Genomic DNA, 20,160 nt, shown 5'->3' on the forward strand with positions numbered 1-20,160 from the left:
CGTGTGCCACCTAGTGATGTTTTATTGAAGTAAACAATAAGAGCGGCCCCAAAAATATATGAACACTCGTGCTAGAGTTTAAAAGAGATAAATGTCAAACTGGGTGGCATTTTATTTAAAGAAAAATAGAACAGAATGTTTCGCAAAACTAAGTTTGTTAGGGTTTTAAAGGGCAAAACGATATATTCGTTTTCAGGCTTTGTTGGGTATATTATCTAAAACAATGCAATAAAAAATTAAGTGCGGAATAAATACACTAATAAATGAAGCTGTGCAGACAAAATGTGATATAGGCTCAGAAAATTAAACAAGTTGACATGAAAATCCTTCATTAAAAATGTTATATTACAAATTTCATTGATAAATACAGGCATTTCACAAAGCATTGTACAAAAAACACACTTCATCATCACAATCCTTTCTAGCAACATACAATAACAAATCTGGGCACAATTAAAACCAAACAGTGGCATTCCCAATATCCAAGACAAATACAATTTAATGTGCATCTCAAAACCAGTGTCTGTACAGACACACATTGAATAAGGCGCTGTTGACAGGAATTTTTCAGACTGGATCCCTTTCTACAGGTTGGTTTTCGGGTTTAAAGTTGAATATTCTGTTACTGTGCTTCTGTTATTCAAGTCTTAAAGTAAATGCGAGAGTGAAATAGCACCAGTTTGTTGTGATTCAGCTCTGTTACAAATACTCACAAAGGTAAGAATAATTTACTTAAACATATTTGACTGTACAAAAGCATCTGGCATGTACAATAAGACAAAATCATACCTGAAAACAACAAATGTACAATCCAGAGACATCTGAGCCGAGATGTGGGATTGTGAAACCACATGATAATTTTAGTTCAGGTTGGACTGCACTGTTACACGTAAATTATCCAAAGATTTCTTCTAAGCACCGATACTACTAGTTAAGTCCAGTGATCTGTGAAACCCAGTCAGAATTCCAAATCACTGTTTCATAATGTCTTCCATTTGGTATAAAGTCACTATTTATGCACTTTTTCATAGGTAGTCGGGTCATTTTCTGTTTCAGCTGACTTTATTTCAGGTCTTTTCTTGAGGAGGTGCAGTTTTAGGCTTTAGCCCCAATATGTATGAAATGTTTAGTTATTAATTATTTTAAAAATGTTGTAGTGCAGTTGGGGTGCTGTGGTCACTAGGTCAAGGTCAGTGACATCAGAGGACACACACACACACTCACACAGCCTTTTCAAGGCTTGGAATCTTTCAGCATGTTTATGCGAGCGAAGATCTTGAGGGCGGGTCCTAATTTAATATTCATGGCACTCATTAGATGATCTTCCTTCAGTAGCAGCATGGCCTGTCCATCGATCTCCTGAACACGGAACTCATCTGCAATCTCCTGGCAACCTAATTGTGAAGTCACAAAAATTTGCCCCATTAAACAGCATAATTGTAAATAAATTCACAGTAATTTATTGTTGAAAAAAAAAATCTGATTTTCATCATAACTTTCCATTTTTCCCCCCATCATTATAATATATTATATTGTAATATTTAACAACAGAATATCATATCAAGTGCTTGTGCATGTCTGTATATATATACATATATACATATACATATACACACACACACTACTGTTCTAAAGTTTGGGGTTGGTAAGATGTTTTTGTAATGAGTCTCTTTTGCTCACTAAGGCTGTATTTATTTGATTAAAAATTCAGTAAAAACAGCAATATTGAGAAATGTTATTACAGTTTAAAATAACTTTTTTCTGTTTTAAGATATTTTAAAATATAATTTATTCCTGTGATGCATCATTGCTCCGGTATTCAGTGTCACGTGATCCTTCAGAAATCATTCTAATATGCTGATTTGCTGCTCAAGAAACATTTCCTGTTATTATCACTGTTGAAAACAGTTGTGCTGCTTAACATTTTTGTGAAAAACATGATACATTTTTTTCAGGATTCTTTGCCGAATAGAAAGGTCAACAGAACAACATTTATTTGAAACTGATGTTTTTTTAACAATGTAAAACAATGTAAAATTCTTTACTGTCACTTTTAATAAATTTAATGCATCCTTGCTGAATAAAAGTATTAATTTCTTAAAGAAAACTTGTACTGAACCCAAACTTTTAAACAGTAATGTCTTTAGAGCACTTGGAATATAGTATGAAATATATATATATATATATATATACCCCAAATGATACAAGCAACTTACCTGGCAAAGAGCGAATGAACTCAAAAACCTCTTGCACATTCCATTTGGTGGGGTCACATGGCAGGAAGTGCTGACTGAGGAGAGGAAGCTCTTCGGGATCGTTAACAGTGACCCCACCTTGAGAAACGATTGGGCCAGAACTGGCTGCGGAGAGGGGGGATGTTGCATCCTCATAACTGGAGATATCCGAACAGGGACTGGACTCTCCTTGACTAGGCTGAGATTGGAGAGGTGAGGATATAGATTCTCCCTGAGATTGCTGAGATACAGAGAGCCGCTGGGGGGGATTAAACGAGACAATATGAGCATGGTTTACTTTATATATTTATACAAAAACATTGTGAAATGCAACACTAACACATTATACTGAAGTAGCTATTCACCTGCTTTTTGGCCTCCCTGCCTCTGGGACTATGAGACCTCCTCCTTCTCCACTGATTGATCTGATTGGTTGTTTTAGTTCTGTTGGGGTGGAACAGACCAACCCGCTTCGTGCAACTTACACTGTATCTGTTCAAAAGTGTTATACATTACCATACAGACAAAAATATTGCAATATCACAAAAATATATTATTAGTTATCATTTTGGTGGCAGCTGAATGAATGAGTATATCTATAATTTCAGTCATTGAGTATCATAACTTCTTAAATGAACCCAAATTACCCTGAAGTGTCATGCAGCTTCGTTTAAACATGCATTTCTATATAGACCAATTTGGAGTAGATGTACATCACATGCGTGCGCATTGTGGTGGCAGAAAAACACTGGGAACAAGTGGAGGGAAATGGGTAAAATCCATGGAATAAGACAAAAAATGTATTGTTGTGCCTTTGGATGTCAGAATGCTAATTATTTTTATAGGATACTGTCGTCAAAGACGCCATTTGACGCTAAACGCAAACGTTTAAACGGACGGACTATGGATGAAACCTGCTATGATTACCCTACTTTTAAAGCATAAATTTGATTTAAACAATAGGTCTACATAATCTTCACATATGCAGTTCATAGGGGACATACTTTATTAGCCCTACAGTTACAGCATGATATAGCCAACTATTTAAACCTATAACATTTACTTTTTTTTTCTTCTCACAAATCCAAGTTTATATCTCCTAGTTCGGACTTTATAACTCAATTTAACTCAACAATTGCGAGTTTGTCAATTCTGAGGGGAAAAAAATTCAGAAGTGTGGGATATAAACTCTGATATACAAGATTCTGAGCCGAGGGGAAAAGAGAGAATGACGAGTCGATTTTTCTTATCAGAATTGTGAAATATAATCTCGGAATTGCAAGAAAAAAGTCCGAATTTTGAAATACAAAATCGCAGTTACCGTTTTTATTATTTTATTCCATGGCTTCCATAGACCGCTAATTTAAAACTGTAATTTTCTGCCAACAGATAGGCTCCGCCCACCAAAAACGTCATCACTGTTTGCAAACACCGAAATTGGTCTATATATATATCTACCGTGCGACTCCACCGGGCAGGACACCGGCAAAGGATAATATCGCTTTTTATTTCTCCTCTTTCCTATTACTTGTTTTGCTTCGGTTTCACTTTTTTATAACCATTTCTTACTATGTGTTAGTAAGTTGTTGTTTTTTAGCATGTGTGTTTGGCAGTGTTATTTTTTAGGATTACTGATAAACTACTGTCATTTGATTTGTATTATTTGTATTTGTTATTTATTTTAATTTTAGTTACATTATGTCTGAATTTATTATGTCTGTATAGGTCTTTTATTACGTTTTTAGTTTGATTTAATTTGAGTTATTTTAATACTTCAACAAACTAAATGGAAATGAAATAATATATATATTGCATTTTAAATGTGTATGTACATATACAGTACATATGTATGTGTGTATGGTTGTACATACACACATGTAGTTGTTTTTGTGTTTGGCTTAGTGTTATGTTAGAATCATTATTATACTCTTATACCATTTGTTCTTTAATATTTTGAATTGTTTTTAGCTTTATTTTTTTGTTTTTCATTTAAATGTTAAGTTTTGAAATTGTGTTGTATGCATTTGTCATTTTTATTTAATCTCTTTATTTTTAAAATGTGTATAAGTAGTATTTATACAGTTTCAGCTTTTAGTTTGGGATCTGCTTTTAGTTGTTTTAATACTACAATTGATTGCTTCTGTTGTCCTCATTTGTAAGTCGCTTTGGATAAAAGCATCTAATAAATGACTAAATAAATATATAAATAAAATAAATAAATATTTTCATTTATAAAATGCTTTTGAATCTCTAACCTTTTAGCACAGACCAGGGAACAGAAGCGTTTTGAACGTTTGAACTTGTAGGCAAAATCGACCCATCCACAGAGCTCACATGTGAGCTTGGGTTCCTCCGATTCCTCCGGAGTCCTCGTGTCTAATGAAAAATTATAAAATATAATATATAAATTATAAAAGCATATGTTTTGCTGCACCTTGATTACAGGAAATTCCATATCTTATCACCTCATCACTAATGCATAATGATGCTCCTTTGTTCATAACAATGCAGGTTTCCAATCTTTCAAAACTTTACCCTGACACTTAAAAAGGTCATGCATCTTAGAAAAGCAGCCATGAGCTGCAGTATTTGTTTGAATCTACTAAATTAAATGTCTACCTTCTTGTCCAGCCTCCTCCATGTCGGAGTTTGTGGCACTGAGGGAATTACTGCTGGCCGTTTTCTCTGGATCTGAGGGAAGCTGCGTGTCTGGTTTCTTGGGGCTGTCTGCTTGCACCAGCGGTCTCTCCACCTGACAGTACAGTATACAAACATAATGATGTCAGGCTGATCATCACTGGAACACTGTGGACACTTGTGTTATGTTGGAATAAGCAGATCAACAGACAATATTTTTTCCACAGTTTAGTCTGATGTTCAGTGTTGTAAATTATGTCAATTCACTAACATAAAATAAATAAATATTATGTCATTATAATATAATAAATGTCATTAATAAATAAATGAATAATAATAATAATAATAATAATATGCAATCGTTTTGTAGGAAGAACATCTGACAGCCGACGTTTGTATGTAAATCATGTCAAAATCAGTCAAGAAAAGGGTCACCATTTAGATGACCACGTGCACTGTGGCTTATTAAGCATAATTGGTTTAAAGGGGTCATATAATGCGATTTCAGTTTTTCCTTTCTCTTTGGAGTGGTACAAGCTCTTGGTGTACAAAGAAGATCTGTAAAGTTGCAAAGACTGAAGTCTCAAATCCAAAGAGATATTCTTTATAAAAGTTAAGAGTCAGCCACACCTACCTAAAACGGCTCGTTCTCACACGCTGAAACACAAGAGAAATGTTTATGCAATCGTTTTGTAGGAAGAACATCTGACAGCCAACGTTTGTATGTAAATCATGTCAAAATCAGTCAAGAAAAGGGTCACCATTTAGATGACCACGTGCACTGTTGCTTATTAAGCATAATTGGTTTAAAGGGGTCATATGATGCGATTTCAGTTTTTCCTTTCTCTTGGCCGCCGTGTGTGACGCTGCGTTTTGTTGTGAAAGCGAAACTACTTTGTTTGGTCTTCCAAAAAATTACACGACTAGAAATCGCGTTTCAGAAAGGCGGGCATAGAGGAGAAACAATAATGTACAGTATGTGGAAAATAATGTGTTTTTTTTAACCTTAAACCGCATAAACACATTACATTACACCAAATAATGTTCTTTTTAGCAACATCATATGACCCCTTTAAGAACGTGCACGTAAACGCATCAATGGCGTTTGACGTCAATGACGTCCAATTAGAGCGGCGCGTACGACAGCGCCATTTTTAATTTCGACACAACTGCCAATGATATTTGAGAGCAATTATCAGCTTATCATTATCAGAGGGAAATTATCAGCCAATAACGACTAAAATTTTAGTCCGTTCCTCACACAAAGCTATCATATCACTTCGGAATACGGACTATTTGTATTGTATTTGTAATGGCAAGCACCGTCACTGTATGGACAAGATGTCAAAAGACATAGAAGTTCACTGAAGAATGGAAATAAGGTTGGAACAGGGTGAGTAATGACTTCATTTTGTGCGAACTCTTACTTGAAGAAACATGCCACCATCATTAGGCGTCTAAAACCTCTCTCTCTCTCAAAAAAAAAACATTTCTCTTGTTGTTGTATTTTTACTGCGTTCAGTCTGCAAACGCCATCGTTAGACACTAGACTGGCGTCAGTTGCGTCGCGTTTTAAGACAGCGTGTCAAGTCTACACCGTTCAAAGAAACGCGCCTCGAGACGACTGCGTTTTTCTTTTAAGCCCACTAACCAAAACACAAGACAAACTGTATGTAGCTTACCGACAAAGCGCAGTGAAAAGTCATTTCCCGCAGGGGCGCTCTTCAGTTCCGCCTCAAAACACAGGGGCAGCCTCATTCCCACACGCCTGATTATATTAATGACAGAATATCCAGACTCCGCCACGCGTGCGATTCTACGCAACACGCAGGGTGCGCTGCTTCTTTTCTAGTGCTCCACTCCCACGCACAAGCACTGCACAAGCTCTGCCAGAGAGGCGGTTCAGTCTTTCCCGGGATGGCAGCAGCAGCCTCAAGTGGCAGATCACATGACGCTGTAGAGGTTCAATGAATCTTTCACTGGCTGGTGGCAGCGGTTGTGTCTTCTATGCAGGCTATGTTGGGCATTATCTGAAGGTAGGAAAGCACCCTTGACCAAAACCAGTTTGTCTCTTAACAAGTTACTGACTGATTAGTGCCTTCTGCCAGTCATGTGACTGGCCCAGAGTCAATTCTAGTCCATATTACTGTACGTGGGAATTGCATGCCACCCCCCCATCCTACTACCTCCTCCTTTGGCAAATCTGGTTCACCATGTGGGTGTCGAAAGCCTTGTATTTTAATGCAGCTGTGATCCTTCAATTCCTCAAACGCCTGCAAGCTGCGTGGTATTTGATACAGTGCCCTTAAGAATGTATTTGGACACTTAAAGCATATATACAAAAGAAAGTATTTGGACACTTCGTATTGGACACTTGTCATATAAATAATGTGTGAATGTCATTGCATTAGATAAGAAAATATAAAACACACTGAAGTCAGTCGTTTGAAGTCAAGTAGCACAAGCACACATTTCAAGCAAAACACTGCACAAAAAGTTGTTAAAATAGCATATACTGTTCAAAATTAAGAGTGTATTTGGTAATGTGCTTGTCTCAAATGTTAATGTAACATTTGTTCATCTTTGTTATTTTGATATTTTGTTATTTAACGCATTGAAATGTATAATACAATTGTTTTGGCACCAATATTTTGGTCATTTGTTTTACTGGTTAGTGTACAACATTCAGTCTTTATTGATCTCTCTAGAATATCCATTATAAAATATTTGCAGGTGTCACGGACTTGCCGTGTTTTTCTTAGGGATGGAAATTTTGTTTTTGTTTTTTTTATTTACTTGTATAAAAAATATTGAGGGAATTCAAAGTGCAGAATATCGTCTTAATTGTTGGTTTATTCATCAGGCAGATTTGTTTGTGCATTTAGTTGAATAGTTGTAACTGTATTTTGATCCAAGTGAAATAAATAGTGTGTGTGTGTGTGTATATACGTGGAAAAAAAGTGTGAAATGATTGTGTTTTCATGGAATCTTGTGTCCTAGTAATCATTATGTTTTATGATTGCATTGTTTGATTGTGAAACTATGCTTGTAAACGTGAAAATTTGTCCACTGTACCTTGAGTTTGAGATGTAGTGTTAACAGTATCGGCTTTGGATTGTTCAGGGGGGTCAGTGCCTTGGGTCGTAGTGGTTGGCTGCATTTGTACTGGGGGACAAAGCTCTCTTACCACCAAAGAGGTGGGCTTCTCCTTGTCATCCTGAGCCAGTCTTGAACTCTAAATAGTATAGAAGTAGTTAGTTGCTTCTGATTTGTATACATGATCTTTAATCTACAATAAGGCTCTAATAATAAGGGAGTCCATTACCTGGCTTTGTGCTGGTTGGATTTGGAGATTGATGGCTGTCAGTTGGACCGGTTGAGCTTTAGCATGGGCCAGGCCTGTGTGTGCAAGTGCATGGTGGCTTACAGTTGAATGGAAGATGGTGGCCTGTTGACTTTGAGCTGATCCTTGGTTGTGAAGTGCTGGTTTAGGCAAAACCGGAATGATCCCTGCTACTGATGAGGTCTGGGTGGAGCTCTGGATGGCCAGTGAGGCTGTCTGTTGGTGAGGCTGGACCGAGACGGTCTGCAGTAACTGAGGCTGGGTTCTTGAGGTGGGTGGGGCTTGGGGTTGAATGACAAACTGCTGTGGCTGCTGCTTAATCAGGGCCTGCGGCTGGATTTGGGCATATGCTGGAAAAGAAACCACAGACAAACACTTACTATTACATACTGTTTCACATGACTACACATTAAACTGACAGTTGCAAATATAAAACGGCAGTAACAGATACATGGAATTTCATAAATTTGGACAATGTTCTTTCAAGTTGGCATGGGTAAATTCCTAAACTGCACAGGTTTCCCTCAGTCATGGGAATTAAAAAATTGTGCTTTCTAGCCCTGGAAACTTTAAAAGTTATAATCCGTATGCTCTCATTTTTTTTTCTCAATTTAATAATGCTCTTGTTAAAGTAACATTGCAAGCCATTAGTGAATTATTTGTAAGCAAATTCATTGTCAATGAATCTGTTTTGAACCAGTTCACAAATCCATCTGATTGATTCAGTGGTGAAACGGTCTGAATATAAATGACTCTTTAAAATATTTATCCAAGAAATCATAAACATGGAAAGTACATGGAAAAGTCATGGCAATTCATTGAGTCAAATGTGTGGGAACCTTGACTACATCTCAACAAATTTAGTTTTATTTTAGATTTTTTTTGTTGTTTAGTTTCTTTTTTTGCTGTATCTAATAACATTCGTTCTCTGTGCTTAGGTTTTCCAATACAACTTCTGTATTCAGGACTACAACATTGGAAACTGGATGAGTTTTAAAACTGTGATTAGGTGTTTGACTGGAGGACTTGCAGGAAACTGTGTTAAAATTTAATTTTAACTCCGCAGGAGAACATTCAAGCACACAAAACCTTAAGAGTTGGGCACGTTGAGATCACAACCTCAAAAGTTTATGAGTGGTAGAAGAATCTGAAGTCTAACTGGTTGGAAAGTTGTTGTTTAGTTTCTTTTTTTGCTGTATCTAATAACATTCGTTCTCTGTGCTTAGGTTTTCCAATACAACTTCTGTATTCAGGACTACAACATTGGAAACTGGATGAGTTTTAAAACTGTGATTAGGTGTTTGACTTGCAGGAAACTGTGTTAAAATTTAATTTTAACTCCGCAGGAGAACATTCAAGCACACAAAACCTTAAGAGTTGGGCACGTTGAGATCACAACCTCAAAAGTTTATGAGTGGTAGAAGAATCTGAAGTCTAACTGGTTGGAAAGTTAGCTAGCATGTGGTTTTTATGTTTATATATATATATATATATATATATATACGCTTGTGTGTTCTGTCACATGAAATGCACACAGGATATATGAAGCAGAAGTCAGGAACAAATACATTCTTTCTTTAAAACTGTTAATAGCAAACAGAATAGGTTAAGTGTGGGAATGTTCTTCCATCTTAATGTGAATGGTGTGGGATGGTGTGTTCAGATGACTCAATCCTCTGTGCTCACTTTCTCTCACTCTTTCTTTCTCCCGGATGTTCAGAATAAGGAGTTGATGAGTTATTCCCTGCCGAGCGCAACCCTGGAAAACCCCGAAATTTCCTGTTGAACGTTCAGCTATATGCAAAGCCACAACACATAACACATTAAAACAATGACATATATGCTTGAAGACATACAATATGTATATTTTCTCATGTTGGGCTTAATCAGATCTCTGAAATCTCATGCGTCTTGTGAATAGAGAAACACTTTTCCTGAGATAAAGATCCCAGATAAAGACCTGTCTCCTCTAGGCTCTCAGAAGTGATCAGTGTCTCAGACTGTGCTCAGTTTAACTCCAGTACGTTTCCTGAGCCATGAAAAGCAATTTTTGAGCAAGATTTTTCTATGTGGGTGCATGTAATTTTTACTTTAGCAGTTTGAGTGCAGTTGATATCTGTGGCTCTTTTCTTTCCTACTTTCTTTTAACAAGCCCTCTGGTGCATGGTTGTTCCCAAAAGAATAGTTTCAATCATTTGTTACAAAAATAAAATGGAGAGTACATTCAACTTCAAAACAAGCTGTTTTGACTGTTCCTACAGAACAAAAACAAGGAGTGAAATCCAACAATCAGTTGGGAATCATATTCTCAAGACATAATGTTTATGCAAATAGTAAGACTTTTTATCAAAATCTCCAGTCCAGACTCTTTCTAGTATCCACATACACATGATTTGTAATCTAATATTCAGATTTTAATAACATTAGGACATTTCTTAAAAGTAAACTGAACAATTCATCTAAGAGAATAATCCAGGACGGGTTTCCAGATTTGGGAATATCATTAATGCACAAGGGGAAAACCATGCATCATAACAGGCATCACATCAGCTCTCTGGAGCACGCTGCCGTGGAAACTACATCCCAACACATGTCAGGTGGCTTTTTACCTTTCCTTTCAACTGAGGCTCAGTTGGACCCTCTCAAACACACTTGTTCAATCAAATTGTTTAAGCTTCATTCATTCTGGTATTTGTGTACATAAACAGTGGCATAAACCGTACACCTGCAAATGATGTAAAAGAATAGAAATGCAGCTCTAATGAGAAACTGAAATGAAGCGAGTTTATATTAATGCACAAATGTAGCTACAGTAAAGAGAAGCACGGTTTCATTACACATTTACCTCTTTTAAATAGCCAGTTGTCTTTATTTGATCACAACCATCAATCATAAGTATTTATAAATACTTTTATTCCAGAGTTCTTCTTTTCTGGAATGTGAAAGGTGTTTATTTTTTTTAATATCGAATATTTTTGTCAATTTTTCTTTTTTCCCCTCTTTATTCTTGGACCTGATGTGGAAAAGTATTTTTTCTTTTCTTTTTTTAATTTGGTCAAACAAAACTCCTATTTTTTTACTTATTTTGGCACTTGCCTGGTGCTAATATTGAACCCTGGAGCTACCCTATAAGATTCTTTTTTTTTTTGTAAACAAAAATCTGAGCCCTTTTTAAAATTTTCTACCAAGGCATAACCAAACACATAGCAAAGTCTCTACCAGCCTCGACACGCCCAAGTACCTGCTTCTAAGTGTGCAGGATAATTGCCCTGTGTGAGCTGTTATGATTGGAGACCACTGGAATGATGGATGGCAGATGTCAGATGTTGACGTACACTGAAAGACTCCTCTGAGAAAGTGCGTGCCCTTCAAAGACCACATATGCATTAATGCACTTGAGCTTAAGCCATGTAGAACAAATGTAGCCTTGGGTGCATTTCTATTTTGTTTGGTACTTAGTGTTGACATGAGGGACAGACAAGTGAAGCGGGAGCTTATAAGAGTGCACATGTCAGAAAACATTTCTGTTGAAATTAACCTTTCAGTTTGTTTAAAGACCAAATGTGCACACACACAACAATTTCTGGACCACTTTGGATAAAAGGTTGTTGATGACAACATTACTAGCTCAAATATAAGCCAAAGTAAGAGACGATACTAGAAGTAACTGTATTTGTTGAGCATCTTTGTGGAGGACACGCTGTGTGAAATTGAGACTTCTTAAATCCACTAAAAACACTCATTGCAAAAAATGCCTCAGAAAAGTGAAATGGTTCTTAGAAAAGTTCTACCATCATTTGCAGTTGCACAAGTGTTGTAATATTTTTAGCGGCACTATAGGCCATATGGGGTCTGAGTTTACCTGGTGCGAGTAAGGGATGTGACGAGGAAACATTACGACTCATGTTAACTGCTTTCATCTCTGTTTGCCCTTCCTCTCCCTTCTTCACTCCATCCGCGGAAGCAGTGTTCACATTGCTTTTCCCAGTGTCTGAACTGGAAGCACTCTGGCTGGGTGTTTTGATGAGTGGGGTGGGCTGAATGGAGATGGGGGTCTGCTTTAAACTCAGTGCCTGCAGGCCTGAGGACTGAGAGGTGGAAGACGCCCCCTGCTGGTTGCGCAGGGCAAGGTTCTGCACCTGTGAAAGTCATAAATTCACCAGTAAACCTTTTTTTATTGAAATACATTAAAAGATATTTGAGTTGTCGTATTTAAAAAGTAATATTTTGCATAGAATTACCTAGGCTAAAGACCCTAAAGTAATGTGCACACTATTCCTATTGGAATATTTATTAGAATTCGGAGCCAATCATGATGGTCCTAATCCTAATGTGATCAAATAAGAATCTTTAACGAATGAACTACTGGATAAACTGGCTTTTTAAAAAATAATTCAATTTATCCCTATTCCTATGCTATTTATTATTATTATTATTAAATAATGGAATATTTATGGTATTATTCATTTGTATTATTAGTAATTAGTAATATTATTAATAGTATTGCTTTGGACATCATAGAGGGGTGCTACAGGCTTCCTTCTGATGTCACGGATAGAGCATTTTATCCTATTAACAAACATATCAGGGTTTTCTAAAATATCAAAATATAAATTGTGTTGTGCTGTATTGGTAACCTATAAAATTATTTTTAGAATCTTTTAGGATTGATTCCTTAAAGTATTTCTAGATAAGAGAGTCTGCTGAATGAATACATGTACAATAAATGTTCCAAATTATAATCGAAATACCAAGTAATCCTATATTTTATGAATGCTTCATGAAGAGAATTGTTTTAAACAGCATATTCATGAATGCAAATAAAAAATGTTTGTGCAATCATGGGTACTTTTGGATGTGCATATATTACAGAAGTGTATCTCAGCATGTGTGTGTACCTGTGCAGAGACAGACTGTGTGTTATTGGCTGTATTAGTGTCAGACTGTAGAGCAGTTACTGTAGCTGTAGGAGCCAGGATCAGCTGAGGGGACAGAGGGACGGCTCGGCCCAGACTCCTGGCTACATGCACAAGATTACTCTGCTGAGCCTAAAATAATCACACATAAAGATTCTCATTAATATCACATTCTCAGGAAGCTCTCCATCATACTCTGGTTGATCTAGAATGATCTAACCAGTATTAACCAGTTTGCAGTATAACCAGAATGCAGAACCATGTTTAGACTACAACCATGGCATTAGAGTACAACAGTAAAAACATGGGTTATGCTTATTTTAACTATTGTTCACGCCATTATTCTGCAAATTTGAATAGTTGCATATTTATTTTCATTTTGGGCCGTTTTGATGTTATAAAAGAGCTATACATTGAAAACGTTTGGAGTAATTATCTAGACCAGTGTTTCCTAACCTTTTTTTTTTATTTTTTTTTTTACATGGCACCCCGGTTGGGAAACACTGATCTAGACAATACATTAAACGTATTACAACTTTAACTGTAAATAGTATTGTTAGTGCTTTATCTGTGATATATTGCTTAAAAGAATAAAAATAAACTAAAGGGTCAAATGTTGTTTACATTATCAGTTGCCTAATTTAGCTGAATTCGTCCTATTTCTTTCTGGCATTCAGCAAGAAAGCAATGACTGATTAAGAGTCAGTGTTTCACTCCTAAATATATATTTAATATAGAAAGCAGCTTCACAAGCATGAAAGACTCTTGTGTTTGTGGTTATACAGGTGTGCTCACCATCTGGGCCCGCAGGTACATTTGAGCTTGGCTGGCTGTCAGGGTGGAGCCTGTGGCGTTGCCTAGCAACACAGCTTGCTGGGATATCCCAGAGGGGGTGGAGTTTACGCTCTGTGCACGACTGAGCAGCTGAGCAGCAGCAGGGGACGTGGTTAAATTAATCTGTGGGAATAAGAGAGACAGAGTTGTGACATGAGGAGCCTGAATGTTATGTCACATGCAAACTAAGATATTGATGTGATTATAATATGCTTGTTTTCAGTAGCTGCATCCAAATAATAGCTTACTGTGGTCTGTGATGACCCGCTCTGGGTAGACAAGGTCCCATTCTGGTTCGAACTCTGCCTGCCGGCTGCTAAACTGGCCTGAGAGGAAGAAACCATGACCGACCGAGAGTGTAAGGGTATTTGGGTGTATTATGCTTCTGTCTTGCTGTAGGAGACTGGATGCTAACTGACCTGCTGCACTGCTGCGAGGCTCTGGAGCTGTGCTGTGCTGAGGTGCTGCTGCTGTAGAGCTGCCGTTTGCAGCATCAGATGCTGCTGTTGAGCTGCATACATCTGCTGCAGGTACTGCGCTGCTGTGCTGGGCTGCCTATGTAGAGCCTGCTGGATCACCTACCCCCAAGAGAGACAGAAAAGAAAGGTCCAAGCTGGTAGCCTGAAATGTAAACATCACTTCATTCGCATACTGTACTTTTCTGTAAATTACATTATAATTGCATTTGAGTTCATCCCGGACACAGAATTTGATTGTTACATTTCAGTAAACCTTTTCCTCAGCAGTGTCCCGTTACAACCATAAGAACGGCCATGGAAGATGGATTACACATCGAGTCAGAACAGTTGCCCATGTCAATATGCGATACAGAACCACGTTAAAGGTTGTCAAACAATACTTGCATCAACAAAACTTTACTCTTTTGGTTCAGTCTGCTTTTATACAGAAAGATTAAAGAAATTATTTTGGTTCAATACAAGTCAAGCTTTTTCAACATGCTGTTATAACCACAGGCAATAATTTCAAGTTTAAGCTTTAAGTTGGCAAAGCACTGCACTTTTGTGTCTATATATATGTAGTTTAGGATCAGTATTTATTTATTTTTTTGAAAGATGTTGATATATTTCAGTAAGACTGCATTCAATTAATCAAAAGTGACAGTAAAGACATTTCTACTGTCAAAATATTTCCATTTCAAGTAAAAGCTTTTCTTTCAAACGCTATTCATCAGAATCCTGAAAAAAAAGTACCACAGTTTCCATAAAAATAGGAAGCAGCACAACTATTTTCAGCATTGATAATAATTATTATTTCTTGAGCAGCAAATCAGCATATTAGAATGATTTCTAAAGGATTATGTGACACTGAAGCCTGGAGTAATGATGTTGAAAATTAAGCTTTGCATCACAGGAAAAAATTGCATTTTAAAATATATTCAAGAGAAAAGTTATTTTAAATTTAAATAAGATTTCACAGCATTACTATTTAATGTATTTTGATCAGATAAATAAGAGACTTAAAGGGATACTCCACCCCAAAATGAATTTTTTTTCATTAATCACTTACCCCCATGTCGTTCCAAACCCATAGAAGCTTCGTTCGTCTTCAGAACACAATTTAAGATATTTTGGATGAATACTTTTTGTACGCGGAAAAAACAAAAATAACGACTTTATTCAACCTTCCTTGTGACGTGGCTGACACAGAAGAGCGTAAGCTGCCTGCGTTCGGCTCATATTCTCCAAAATGGTGCTACGGTGATGCGGACAGACAGAGGAGACGAATTGTTCAATAAAGTCGTTATTTTTGTTTTCTTCGCGTACAAAATGTATTCTCGTCGCTTCATAACGTTATGGTTGAACCACTGATGGCAGATGTACTATTCTGACAATGCTTTTCATACTTTTCTGGACCTTGACGGTGTAATTTACTTGGCAGTCAATGGGACAGTCACAAGCCTCCCGGTTTTCATCCAAAATATCTTAAATTGTGTTCCGAAGACGAACAAAGCTTTTACAAGTTTGGAACGACATTGGGGGTAAGTGATTAATGACAAAATTTTCATTTTGGGGTGGAGTAAAATGTGTTTTTGCATAAACTTCCATTATAAGTGCATTCTGTAAACATGATGCATGTTTTTAGACCGAGATGAAATAATTTTCTGTGATAATCAACAGCATGTCAAGGATGCAGTGGACAGAGCTTGTTTTGAATCTGAAACATTCTTTAAGGTTAGACATGAATATCATAAGTATGACAAGAGAATCATATGTCTGTTCATCCCATGATACAAACATTAAGCATATAATCGAGGCTAATAAATGAAAAATAGGTGCCTTGGCTGAGGGTTCACCCATCTAAATCTCATCACTGGAATCGCCAGAGGCACTGCTGTTTAAATGACTTCTCTCCTTTTCTTTCTGTCTCTCTGTCTTTTGGGGTTTGTTATTCAGGGACAGAAAGTGGTAATGGGATTGAGATGGGGGACAGAAAGGGAACGAGTGTTGGGACGGGGGGGGTAGCTTTAGAGGAGAAGTGTGGTTTCAATTATACTCATTTAATTACTCGCACACATGTGGTTGAGAACCACTAACCCCACACACTCTTAACCCCCTCCCTATCTACCCTGAATCGCCCCCTCTTTATCCACAACAAACCATTATGCCTACCCCCTTTCCAGGTCTGTTATTACACCAAGAGATGGTCTAATATCAATGAGCCCTCCCCCAAGCCATTTCCTGCGCTCCAAAAACCTAATGGACTTGGGCATTGTAATTAGATAATCTAAATATAAGTCCTGAGCCTCATTAATATGCATTAATGGAAGGGCCATAGGGATATCTGAGAACATGGTTACAGAATTAGAATATTATTAAACATTGTACAAAAGCGTAGATGCTGGCTTTTGCACAAGTTAACTTTGGTGTGTTCTCAATGACATACTAGCATGCTCCTCACTGCATACTGTGCTCATATATATATATATATATATATATATATATATATATATATATACACACACACACACAAACATACATATATGCATATATGTGACCCTGGACCACAAAGCCAGTCTTAAGTCGCTGGGATATATTTGTAGCAATAGCCAAACAAACACTGAATGGGTCAAAATTATCGATTTTTCTTTTATGCCAAGAATCATTAGGATATTAAAGAGTTAGTTCACCCAAAAATGAAAATTAGCCCATAAATGACTCACCCTCAAGTCATCCTAGGTGTATATGACTTTCTTCTTTCAGACAAATCCAGTTGGAGTTATATTAAAAATTGTATTTGATCTTTCAAGCTGTTTCATGGCACTCAGCGGGCGTTGCATTGCTTCAGTCCAAAAGAACTGAAATAAAATTTGCCCATCCATAAAAAAAAAAGTGTCTCACACGGCTCCGGGGGGTGAACAAAGGCCTTCTGTAGCGAATCGATGCGTTTTTGTAAGAAAAATATCCATATTCAAAACATAATAATCACTTGAATCTAGCTTGCGCTCACTGTTGTAGACCGAAGCAGTTCCGGGCTGATGACCTATGAGGTCAGCGCTGTGCATGCGCCGCTCAGAAGTGACGCACACGGAAGCGCAGGGGAGAGATCAAAACAAAACAACGGTCACTAATTAGAAGTACAAAACGAGGATTTGTAAAGTACACAAATTAATTTTGTCCCAGTGTAAAAAAAAATGGCCCTTTATCTTTTTGACTGACTTAAGTCATTTCTGTCGTCTTGTCATTATCTTAATTTCTCTGGTATTCCCTTGACAGTAAACTTTTCCATGTGCGTTCAGTAACCCAGACGGATGTCTATCGCGCTGACGCCAAAGAGATCCCCAGAATATTCCAGGTATATTGGTACCACAGATAACACAGGCAGGGTATCAGGGAACCTAATACCTGGGAAGTTTTATAAAGTCATATTTGAATCCTAAGAATAATGGCTGTAAGCTAAGGACTCATAGCTTATCATTGCTTCCCCCAGATCTTGTACGCTAATGAGGGTGAGAGCAAGAAAGAGCAAGAACTGGAACCTCTTCCTGGAGACAAGTCCAGCTACATTTGCCATAAGGGTCATGAGTTCATTCATACCCTGTACCACTTCCCCACTAACTGTGAAGCCTGTACCAAACCCCTGTGGAACATGTTCAAACCACCTCCAGCTCTCGAATGCAGACGATGCCACATCAAGTGCCACAAAGACCACATGGACAAGAAAGAGGAAGTCATCGCTCCCTGCAGAGGTGAGAAAGGGCTCTCTTCTTTACTACCTTAATGAGTAAAAAAAGGGTTCACTGGCTCCTGGAAAACCTGGGATATATTCAGAAATTATTTTTTCAGTTCTAAAGTATTTATTCAAGTAAGAGTTACTTTTAGAGAGAGCAAAAGTACTATGAAATTGTGTGTGTGTGTGTGTGTATATATATATGTACAGTGGGGCAAATAAGTATTTGATACACTGCCGATTTTTCAAGTTTTCCCACTTACAAAGAATGGAGAGATCTGTAATTTTCATCGTAGGTACACCTCAACTGTGAGAGACAAAATAAAAAAAAAAATCCAGAAAATCACATTGTAAGATTTTTTAATAATTAATTTCCATTTTATTGCATGAAATAAGTATTTGATACAATAGAAAAATAGAACTTAATATTTGGTACAGGACGCATGCAATTAATTTCACAATCCTTAACGTGTTAAAATAATTTTACGCAAAATTACTGAAGCACAATTTCTATTCTAACCCCTTAACCCAATTTTGCTTCTCTGCTTGCGATCAAATTATTTTAAGCGGCTAAACTCCAGGAAAGTTTTCAGTCCAATGATCCAGTAAGCTAATGCATTCAAACAATCTGTCCAAAACAGCGCTAATATAAAGGAAACCAGGCTGATTACATCACAGATTGCAGAGAGAACAGAGACTTGCGTTGTTTTCAGTGAATTATTAATTCCAGTGTGTTTTGCTTTTAAACACGAGCTCGGTCATATTCTGTGATTGTCTCTGAAGAGCGCGAGCCCATTCCGTTCAGTCTGTACATCGCGCTGTGTGAAGTACAGACTGAACGGAATGTCAACACATCCCACCACTATATGGCCAGATGAGACGCAAACTACGGTTTCTCGACTTGATAACCAGTCTCGCTAGTAAAGTTTTGATGGATGAAGACTGCAATCAAGGTAAAGACGATTGCGGTGGCGTACATGAGTCGTTCAGTAAGCACGTGTGAGTCCGTTATAATAATGCGTGTACGAGTGCTCTTGACGCACAGATCGCACATTGTATTTATGCACAGGCACAGACATTTCCGTACATTCATGTTGTTTCCACACACATTCACGATAATGTTTTGATTTGTCATGTGTATGTTGCTGTTTAGTCATTCTGAATGGATCCATGTACTGTAGTAGATATACTGTATGCAGTCAGCCGTCGGTTGGTTTAGGGTTTTTTTGGCATCGCCATGGGGTCCTGTTCGGTAACTTGACTTCTCTAAAATGTTAAAAAGCTATTTGCTGTTGCACTGTACACATAGGGATGTCAACGATTAATTGATGATCGATTCATTGTCGATAAGAGATGCAATCGATTAAAGCTATCATGGTCGATTAAGTCGTTTAATTTTGGGCTGCGTGCGGCTCGTGCGCAAAACACGTGCGAGCGGTGACGGTATATAAATGCATCATCATTCACTCATAATTACAAATTAAGCTTTTAATGTGATTTAAACTTTAAAAGTACAATAAAATACAAACAACACAAAGTTCTTCAACATGTAAAGCAATAGAAATGTAGTAACAGTCATTTCCCCAGATAATTCTTTCATATTTGAAACAATTAGGTGAATGTTGCAGGGCTGCGGGACACTGCGGGGGAAGGATAGGCTATTCATTCCTACAACTTGTTAATTAATTCCTACGACTTATTAATTTGTGGCCACTGTCCATGTTTCATTAATTTTGTTCCTTAAATAACCCATGATTTAACTAAAATGAGGCAACAAATTAATACATCGAACGAATTCTTAATTCATGGCCATGAAATCTTTAATTTCCCTTCCCGCATGTTTATCACAGTTAGAGATGCGAAAACAGTGATACAAAGTGATTGACAATAAAATAAACCTGCGAAATTAGAGGGTTAGACGGTGAGGATTTAGGAAAAGAAACAATGCCTAAATATTATTGAATTTGTGGAAATTCGTGACCAAGAACAAATCCGCGTAAATGTAGGC

At 37.2% G+C, this 20,160-nt stretch overlaps 2 protein-coding genes across 2 annotated transcripts; one reads left to right on the top strand and one right to left on the bottom strand.

Moving 5' to 3' along the window:
• Positions 1 to 284: 284 nt before the first annotated feature.
• On the bottom strand, positions 285 to 14,778 carry LOC107569800 (polyhomeotic-like protein 2). The gene is made up of 14 exons (XM_016255956.1): positions 14,725 to 14,778; positions 14,384 to 14,542; positions 14,213 to 14,290; positions 13,926 to 14,087; positions 13,113 to 13,262; positions 12,077 to 12,353; positions 9,901 to 10,008; positions 8,197 to 8,564; positions 7,913 to 8,106; positions 4,854 to 5,011; positions 4,490 to 4,610; positions 2,600 to 2,726; positions 2,217 to 2,493; positions 285 to 1,394 (listed from the first exon to the last, which is right to left on the bottom strand). Exons 1-14 carry the CDS (start codon positions 14,776 to 14,778, stop codon positions 1,234 to 1,236), a joined length of 2,394 nt encoding a protein of 797 aa, XP_016111442.1. The 3' UTR covers positions 285 to 1,233.
• Positions 14,779 to 16,112: 1,334 nt separating this feature from the next.
• On the top strand, positions 16,113 to 18,203 carry LOC107569801 (rho-associated protein kinase 2-like). Its single transcript, XM_016255957.1, has 3 exons — positions 16,113 to 16,156; positions 17,699 to 17,777; positions 17,913 to 18,203. The coding sequence occupies exons 1-3, from the start codon at positions 16,113 to 16,115 to the stop codon at positions 18,201 to 18,203; spliced, it is 414 nt and encodes a 137-aa protein (XP_016111443.1).
• The last annotated feature ends 1,957 nt before the right edge of the window (positions 18,204 to 20,160 follow it).

The sequence above is a fragment of the Sinocyclocheilus grahami genome, unplaced genomic scaffold, assembly GCF_001515645.1.
Source record: "Sinocyclocheilus grahami isolate Dianchi unplaced genomic scaffold, SAMN03320097.WGS_v1.1 scaffold1382.1, whole genome shotgun sequence".
NCBI classification, from domain to species: domain Eukaryota; kingdom Metazoa; phylum Chordata; class Actinopteri; order Cypriniformes; family Cyprinidae; genus Sinocyclocheilus; species Sinocyclocheilus grahami.

What these genes read in the sequence shown, in the direction of transcription:
- LOC107569800 (XM_016255956.1), bottom strand. Translation starts at nt 14,778, where the DNA reads ATGGGCAACTGTTCTGACTCGATGTGTAATCCATCTTCCATGGCCGTT. An exon ending in TGTACCTGCGGGCCCAGATG is followed by an intron (nt 13,263 to 13,925) that starts GTGAGCACACCT and finishes TGATTATTTTAG; the next exon opens with GCTCAGCAGAGTAATCTTGT. An exon ending in GGAGGAGGCTGGACAAGAAG is followed by an intron (nt 4,611 to 4,853) that starts GTAGACATTTAA and finishes ATTTTTCATTAG; the next exon opens with ACACGAGGACTCCGGAGGAA.
- LOC107569801 (XM_016255957.1), top strand. Translation starts at nt 16,113, where the DNA reads ATGCAGTGGACAGAGCTTGTTTTGAATCTGAAACATTCTTTAAG. An exon ending in AATCTGAAACATTCTTTAAG is followed by an intron (nt 16,157 to 17,698) that starts GTTAGACATGAA and finishes TTCCCTTGACAG; the next exon opens with TAAACTTTTCCATGTGCGTT. An exon ending in AGATCCCCAGAATATTCCAG is followed by an intron (nt 17,778 to 17,912) that starts GTATATTGGTAC and finishes TGCTTCCCCCAG; the next exon opens with ATCTTGTACGCTAATGAGGG.